The following is an 8,612-nucleotide window of genomic DNA, read 5'->3' as shown; positions in this document are numbered from 1 at the left end:
ATATATACTAAACACGTAATTGTTTATGATGTTAAAAATATTTTTCACTATATCATGCGTATAAAGTTATTTATAATCAATAAAACCAGACGCTCTCCAATTAACTGAATAAATAAACTGTTTATTTTTGTCATGGGAGAAACTGTTTGAATCAATAAACTGAACCCTCCTAAAATTTAATTTTGAATTAATCAGCACGAATCGGCTAGACTTAAAGTATATGTTATAATATAATTCATATTATTAACTCAAATCTATTCTTTTATTAGTTTATTTGGTCTTTTATAATTTGTTTAACTATCGAAAACCTAACAAGAGCTTTTTATTTTAGGAACTTTTACCCTATATAACATTCTAACGAAGGTCACAAACTCACAATCACAATAATCAAAGGAGGGTAAATTATGCGCAATAACAAACATTTGGCCTATATTAGATAATATTTATTTTTTTAAAAAAAATATAATTTTACGGCTACATCTTCATCAAGTATTTCTCTTTGCCTGATTTGCATAATTGGTCTGGTTTGTATGATTCACTTGATTTGTATAAATTTAGAATTTGTATAATTCGATTTCTGATCATATAAATTCAGAATTTTGTATATTATTTGTATATTTACAAGCAAAATATACAAACAGACAGAAATATACAAAAAACTGCAACCTCCATAGCAAATAGAAATATAGCTATGGAGCACAATTATCAAAACTATAGCTATAAAATCTTAATATGTAACATATTTGCTAATTTCAAAATTTTCTCATTAAAAACTCTAGTCTTCATATTTTATTAGTATAAAAAACAAAATTTTAGCCCGTGTGCAATGTATAGCCAAGGTGCATATAGTATAGTTATACAATCACTATACACTTGTTTGTATACCTTTAAATTGAGTGATATAATTTGATTGAAGATAATTTTAATGGAAAAGGGGTTCATTTTGTTTTATACATTATGATTTCTAACCAAAAACATACCAAACTGAAAATGACAAATAATTGGACAGACAACACATATTCCTTCCAATCGTCTTATAATGTTGCGTAAAAATAATTATTGAGACCAAAAAATCAAGAGAAGTCAAATGAAAGTATTTTAATAGTGACTTTACACTATAATAAGGCAAAATTAAAAGCATTTTTTCATTACAAAAAATAATTTGATAACCTTAGAAAAGTAAAGTAAAAGTCAAGCGACATTGCCCAAAATTTTTGACTTAGTGTGTAACATGCATTATTTTTCATGTTCAATCTAATATATTAAGTAGACGTTTGGATATGTTATTTCGTGATATGAAATTATAAAATGAAATTAGTGTTTCAGGACATACGATTTCATGTTGATTTTATCTCATGAACAAATTCTTTAAAAAACATTGATTTGGATATTTCAAATCATGATTTGAATTTTTTTTTAAGATACAAAAATTGACCTACAAGTTTATGTTTTATAAAAACAATCCTACATTTATATCTACTAACCATTTACTTCATAGGTAAATATAAATTATAATTCATACCATTACTTTTGAAATAATTTATATCTCATATAAAAATTATTCTCACCAACATAGAATTTATTATTATTTCAAATTAGTTCCCACTTTACAATTTATATTCACCAATTATTATTGTTTATCAAATTTATTTACCAACCAAATTGACCAACAAATGATTCAAAGTAACAATGTTGGTTTTTCTCTGTCATATGATCGAGAAATGCAAGTTCAACGTGACAAAAGTGTTCGTACTATGTGGAAAAATTATATTACAGACTAGTACACTATAACTTATTTTTAATTTAAGTTTTTTTTTAATTGAATTAAAGTTTAAAATGTGTTATGCAATTTTATAAACTTTTTCTTATTTCGTAATATTTATAATTGGGACAATTTTAATAGTTTTACAACTTATTGTATCAATAAACTCACTCAACTTAGATATTAATATCAATAAAATCACTCAACTTAAATATATATTAATAAAATCACTCACCTAAATTTTTTATATGAGAAATAATTTCTTTTATGTTATATAAATATATAGACTCAACAAATAAATACAATAGATTCGTACTTTTAAATTTCACTCGATTTTTACGTCTTGATCACAAATAAATACAATCGAATTTGTATGTGTTTTTGGCAGTATAGATTAATGTTTGGTTGGGCGGAGATTATATTCTGTTTTGTCAATTTTCTAATTTTTTGTTTATATTAATAACTTACGGTAGAGAAATATTGAAATATTTGGACAAAAATTCAAAAAGAAAATACTGTGTATTTTAAAACTTTGGCCAAACATATCATATTTACATCGACAAGATTTTTTCAAAAAGAAAAAAAAATTACTTGATCAAATATCATCCAATTTAAAAAAGAAGTTTCTAAAATAAGTAGATAAAGTTAATTTCATCAACAAATTAATATTAACTAATAGAGCATTAGTTGCAGTGAACAAAGTTGGCATAGTTTCAGTTAGAGTAAAATCGAGATTTTTTTTTAAAAATTAATTATGAATTTGATTTTATTTATTTGTGGAGTGTACATTTATATGGGATTTGATATGATTATATTTTTTAGAGGATAAATTTTATTGAGTGATTTTTTTTTATATAAAAATTTAAGTAAAGTGATTTTTGATTTTTGTGATACAAATTAAAATTTAATGACTTTATTGAATAAATTCTCGAAATTGAATGACTTTTTAAGATATTAACTCATTCGTATAGCATACTGCATAGTCAAACAAACTTTAGAAGTGCGTGCAAAGTTTGCATAGAATATCATTTCAAAATATTTATTAGAAACTGTACAGAAATTCGACAGGGGAAAAATATCTGTCATGGCCTCCACACCAACATAAAGATCACTAGCCAGCATATTCCAAAGTTATAGAACAACACAACAATGTGGACTGGGATGATTACACAAATGGATGTCACAACTGGAAATCACACATGGTACAATGTTTATAACATTGTTCCTTTCACCAAGTTTAGCGAAAATTACAACAGAAGCAGCATCTTAAACTATATGAATGAACGATGAAACGACCAAGGACAAAGAGGAGGTAAAAAAGAAAGAAGAGAATGGTAACTTTCAAATGAGCAAGAGCTTCCTGCATATTCTTGATTATGATGAAGAGTAACACAATGACTGTGCAAAAGACTCAATCTTTTCAGCAACTCTAGGGAAGAGAAAACTAGTATCAACTAAATCTTCTATTTGTCCTTTCTATTCACATGCCAACTTAGTGTCAAAGCTGCTCAAACAGATGGCGAAAGCCTGAAAGGCAGATAAAGGATATCGATAATCCATTGTAAACATATCTTTGCCAACCTTACCAAACTGCAAGATAATCTTGTCTTGATCTGATGATGACTGAGCCGGTTGTGCTGGTGTTGGAGCACCGGCTGCACGCTGTGTAGCAGCAATCAGCTGGAAATTCTTTACAGAAGCGACAGTTACCCTCCCTCTGAAATTCAGACACCAACACTGCAGCTGTTCATGCCACCTAGGTGCCTTGTTTCGAAGGACCAAAAGACTACTCTTACCTTCTTCATCTACTTCACTTGGACCCCCAATATCTGAAAACCGAGCACTGTTGAATTCTGTTGAAGCATCAATTGATTTTGAAAAGGACATGCTCCTAAATGAGTCTTCAAGATTGGGAGGGAGAAGTTCAGGTTGGCCTGGGACAGTGCCCCCGGGTTCAAGGGACGAGACAGGGATTGAGTGCATGACACAATTCATCCTGCGAGGCCCCCTGGTTCCGAGTACATTCAGTTCGTAGCTAACCTGTGCAATGTTGTAGGTTCCTGTAGGGACTTTGGGAGAAACTTTCTTGGAGTAGAATCTCCGGCTTCCACCAGGTGGGGGAATACTAGAACTGTTGTATGGTGGCTGGGTATCATAAATTATGAACTTTGTGCCCAGAAAATTTGACCTGAAAAGAAGAAATGATAACTGTTTAGAAGCCTTTAATAATTGGTCTGAATCGGAAACTTGCATCATAATTATTATGTCGATGACCCATTAAAATATTCACTTCCAGTTCAAGCGCACAGTTAACTCATACTAACAAACTTCATCACATAATATTCTTCACACGTTTAACAATTTATTCACCTTATTTAAGGCAAGGCATAAAGAATCGAATACATCAAGGAATATCACCAAATAGGTCATCAGGCCAGGTTCAATATCAATATTAGACACAACTGAGAAATGTGATATCCATTACCTATTGCCTGTCAAATTCACACCATAAGAATCCACAGCATTGTAGAATAATTTTATAAGCATTTTTTTGGGGTAAACATGTAGAAGAGCATACAATCTCAAATCATCAATGAGCTCATAATATTATTCTAAGACTCATTACACAACCAAAGGGGTAGAATCCAAGTCGACGACTTGTTAGTTTCTTATGTAACTTTTCTTTCGTCAATAAGAAAGTTTATAAGCCTGATTTCCCTTTCAATACAGCCTGAAAGGACAGAATCCAAGAATAAGATTTTACTAGTTTCCTCCTTCCATTTAACTCTCGTCCTCAGATAGAACCTTGGAGATTCTATTCATCATTTCATGTTTGCTCTTTGTACATTTCTTGAGCCATTTGAATCATGTGTGATATTGATCCTTTAAACAATCACGATGTTCTTTGAGAACAAAGCTAAGAAATGTAAAGATTTGAACTCTCTTAAAGCATGCTTACCTCAGTTTTCCAATGTAAGAGCTGTTTGACCTTGATATGTTATCTGCATTCATAGAGATGATGTACTCTGTACATGTGGTTCTCCGATTACGCTTTGCAGAAAGAAGAAACTTGCCATTTTCTACAAGCAAGGCTGATGGAAAACAGTAAAGGAAAAAAGAAAACATCAGGCCGCCAGGTTTTAATGAAAACAAGGTATTATTTTTTTAAACGGTATGGAAATATCAAGAAGCTTCAGAAATGGTTCTGAACCATTAACTAAATATCCTTTTACACCATTGACAAAGCATTTTCAGTGACAATCTGGAAATCCTACATAACCATAATTAAAAGGAATACTGCTCAACAGTCTACAAGAGAAGGAAAAAAAAAAGACATTCTTTTTGTGAATCGTCGTCTGAATTTTCCATCTAGTAGCTGTGAAGTTCTCCTAAACAGACAAACATATAGGCACTAAAATCACCCCCTTAACAAGAACTTCTTGATTTCAGTTTCCACTCTGTGGAACAAGGGACTTTTCCATAATTGTGGTGGATTACTTGTAGATAAATAATTCTTCTGTCGACCCTCAGAAATAAATCGAACTTAGAAAAAATTCTTTTGTAAACCTAAAGGATCTAATGCAACAAACGAAGACATCAGATGACTTATGAAGCTTACAGATGAGCAAAACATCTACCCTAAATCTCATAGCAAATTAGATTACATGTCAGACAGCATAAAGCCAGTAAGATGAACTTACCAGGGCTAAGGCAAAGGAAAAGTTGGTAAGTTAATTTAGATTTGTCCCTCCGGATGAAGCATTGGATGGTTCCATCCCGAAACCCAGGCTGCAAGAAGGAATTGGATAACAAACATCACAACAATTATATAGCTCTCATCTTCCACTCTAACCTTATAAAAACAATAGAGATATGATAGCAACAGATGCTCCAACCAAGAAAGCAGGAAACTGAAAAAAGCAAATCACCTGCTTAAGAGAGATTGGAAAGGTCAATTTTCCAGAGAACTCCGGACGCTGAACAATTTCTTGGCACATCTCCCTCCATGAGCGGCAAACAGCTGCACATGCCACAACATGTTTACGAGCAGGCCACGTACTCTCACTTGCCTCCAATCTTTTAATTACATCACGAAGCAACTCTGGAGGGAGGCTTGCCCAACAACTGCTTTGAATGACGATAGCATGGTCATGCAACTCATGAACAGCACTCTGAGACTTCCCTCTGTTATGACTGGACAGCTTAACCTCAAAACTCCGCCTAGATAAGCTTCCAATACTATCCCTGATATCACGAGCTATACTGCGAAAAGACATTTACTGGACCAGAGCAAGGTTTCACAGGCTACTTTCTATATGTGGATCTTTTGGAGTGACAGATTTGAATCCCCGACAACCGTGCACATTAAATATACCTGAAGAAGGAGTAGGGTATCAATTCAAACTATTCTGCATTCCTTAACTACAAAGAAAATGAAGAGTTGGCCTGAGGTACTTAAGGAAAAGTACAAAGCAAGAAAAGAAGATTCCTGCAAAAAGAAGCCACATAAAGCAGTCCAAAACTAGAGACTTTACAAGAAAACACTTTCCTGCTAGAAAACCACAATAACAAAGCAAAACTACAACACCATCTTCATCACTCATAACAATCTCACAAAAACTATATCCCGCGAGTAGACGGATCCAGGATTTGAAGTTTATGAGTTTCTACTCATCTCAAATTAAAAAATACAAAAAAGGTTCTTTTTCTTCCACTAAAACAACAACACACACTTGTAGTGGGTTCCCAAATACATTTTCTTATACATATACTAGATTTTTCAATACAAACACAAAATCCGAGATATACACTAAATCCCCCTCCTCCTCCCCCGCCCCAGGCCCAAAAAACACACACAAATTTCCACTTAGGAAACCAAGGGGACAAAATGAGGGGCAAAAAACAATTCTTAACCTGAAAAATGGCCCCAAAAAGAGGAAAAATTCAATTTTTGATACCTGGTAAGAAACCATGATAAAAAAGCTTAAAGATTTAATTTTTTTTTCTTGCCTTATCAACAAGAAAAAGTAGACAAAACAATGAAAATTCCTAAATAGTTAACAAATCTCACACTTAAACTAATACCATCTTCCACAATACAAAATTATACTTAACATTATACCTTAAGCAAAACCTATTAGTACCAACAAATTATAAAAAAACACCCTAATAAACTTCAAGGTTTCTAAAAAAAAAGGAAAAAAATTCTAAAATCATGAAAATTTTCAACTAATAAAGGAAAATTAAAGTAAGAAGAAACAAAGTAGCAACACATACCATAAAAATTAAATCTTGTTCTTTTTCTGAGTTTCTGTACAACTATGTTGTTGTTGTTGTTGTTTCTCTCTCTAAAAAAGTATAGTTGATTCTCTCTCTCTCTTAACTTGTTCCTATTCCTACCCAGCGGATACCAAAGACTTTATTAAATCCTCTTCACGAAACTTTTGCTTTTAATTAAGAAAATAAAATAAAATGTGGAGTTGAATTAACTGCCACTTTGGTGGGGGCAGGGGAAGAGAGGTTTTCAACTTTCTCTTAAATTACCTTTTTATCCTTCCCCATTATTTTCATTTTTAAATTTGACCATGGAGCATTTTTTTTATTTTTAAAAAATAAAATATTCACTTTATTAAAATTAGTTTTAATTTGATATGAAGTTTACGAAAAGACACTTTTAAATCCCGTGGTTCTATACTTACATAAAATATACCTAAATGCTCTTTTCGTTTTATGATTTTAAAGAATTAAAAAGTTGTCAAATAAAAAAATATTTTAAAAATAAATAAGTAATAACTATTTGTATTTTTATCTTGTTATTAAAAGTTTAATTTTTTACCTTATAATCATCTTTTCTATTTTCGAATCAGAATTTTATAAGAAAATAGACATTTAGAAATAATAATTAAAAAAAAAGGATTATATATATATATATATATATTTGTTTCCTCTTAAATGTTTTGATGCAAGTAGTTTGTTTTTTGTTATTACACTTTAAGCAAATTTGTGGACAAGACCGACAAGAAATAATAATAACAATTTGGATATGATTTTTAAAGATGAAGATGGGTAAAAATGATGTAAGAATGATAAGCTATGAATTTATTTTCTTATTCTTTTTTTAATAGAATTTGAAAAGAGAATGAAAACGAAGTTTAATATTTTATGGGAGAATATGTGACATTTTGATTTGATTGTGGCGTTGAAAATATGAATAAATAATTCCTTCCTTTTTTAAAGAACAAAAACAAAAATAAATAACTTGGAGTGCAAAATGATGAAATTGTATTTTATCAGGAATGCACATTTCTCTACAAAGGAGTTGACATTAGTATCAATAAAAGTAGTGACTCTTAATTAGAGATTTTTGAGTTTAAATTTTTAGAAATTTCACTCATTGAGGAAAGAAAATAAGGATTTAAATATAAAGTTATTTTTATTAAAAACTATTTTTTCTTTAATATATATTTTTGATATAAATTTTAATTTAATTAGATTTTAACATAAATATAAAATATAAGTGAAAAAAAGAGTTGACATTAGATTTAAGGTTAATGTTGACTTATTTATTTTCTCAAAGTTTGCTCCACATTTTTTTTGTTTTAAAGAAATAACTCAATCTAATGGATTTGTATAATAAATTTTAAAATGTTACCAAGTTTACTAACACAAATAACTTGTATGTGAGATTCAAATGCTTAACTAAGTTGGAGGAAAGAATTTATTTGTATTGAGTATTTATATCAAATTAATTTAATTTTTATTATTATATGATTTAATAAAGTAAAACATATGTTAAATTTATTAAAGTTAAATAAAATGAACTATAAATTTAAACACAGAACAGACATGT

General features: G+C 30.2%; 1 protein-coding gene across 1 annotated transcript; it reads right to left on the bottom strand.

Annotated features, from left to right (window-relative positions):
- Positions 1-2,763: 2,763 nt before the first annotated feature.
- LOC107018237 (tubby-like F-box protein 8) lies at positions 2,764-7,191 on the bottom strand. The gene is made up of 5 exons (XM_015218661.2): positions 7,040-7,191; positions 5,692-6,137; positions 5,464-5,551; positions 4,722-4,854; positions 2,764-3,950 (listed from the first exon to the last, which is right to left on the bottom strand). Exons 2-5 carry the CDS (start codon positions 6,037-6,039, stop codon positions 3,239-3,241), a joined length of 1,281 nt encoding a protein of 426 aa, XP_015074147.1. The 5' UTR covers positions 6,040-6,137; positions 7,040-7,191; the 3' UTR covers positions 2,764-3,238.
- Positions 7,192-8,612: the final 1,421 nt, after the last annotated feature.

Source organism: Solanum pennellii, chromosome 4 (assembly GCF_001406875.1).
Source record: "Solanum pennellii chromosome 4, SPENNV200".
Taxonomy (NCBI): Eukaryota; Viridiplantae; Streptophyta; class Magnoliopsida; order Solanales; family Solanaceae; genus Solanum; species Solanum pennellii.
The sequence above is the reverse complement of the archived record's forward strand: the minus strand, read 5'-3'. Positions and strand labels throughout refer to the sequence as shown.

What these genes read in the sequence shown, in the direction of transcription:
- LOC107018237 (XM_015218661.2), bottom strand. Translation starts at nt 6,039, where the DNA reads ATGTCTTTTCGCAGTATAGCTCGTGATATCAGGGATAGTATTGGAAGC. An exon ending in TTTCCTTTGCCTTAGCCCTG is followed by an intron (nt 4,855 to 5,463) that starts GTAAGTTCATCT and finishes GTTTTCCATCAG; the next exon opens with CCTTGCTTGTAGAAAATGGC. An exon ending in TCTTACATTGGAAAACTGAG is followed by an intron (nt 3,951 to 4,721) that starts GTAAGCATGCTT and finishes TCTTCTTTTCAG; the next exon opens with GTCAAATTTTCTGGGCACAA.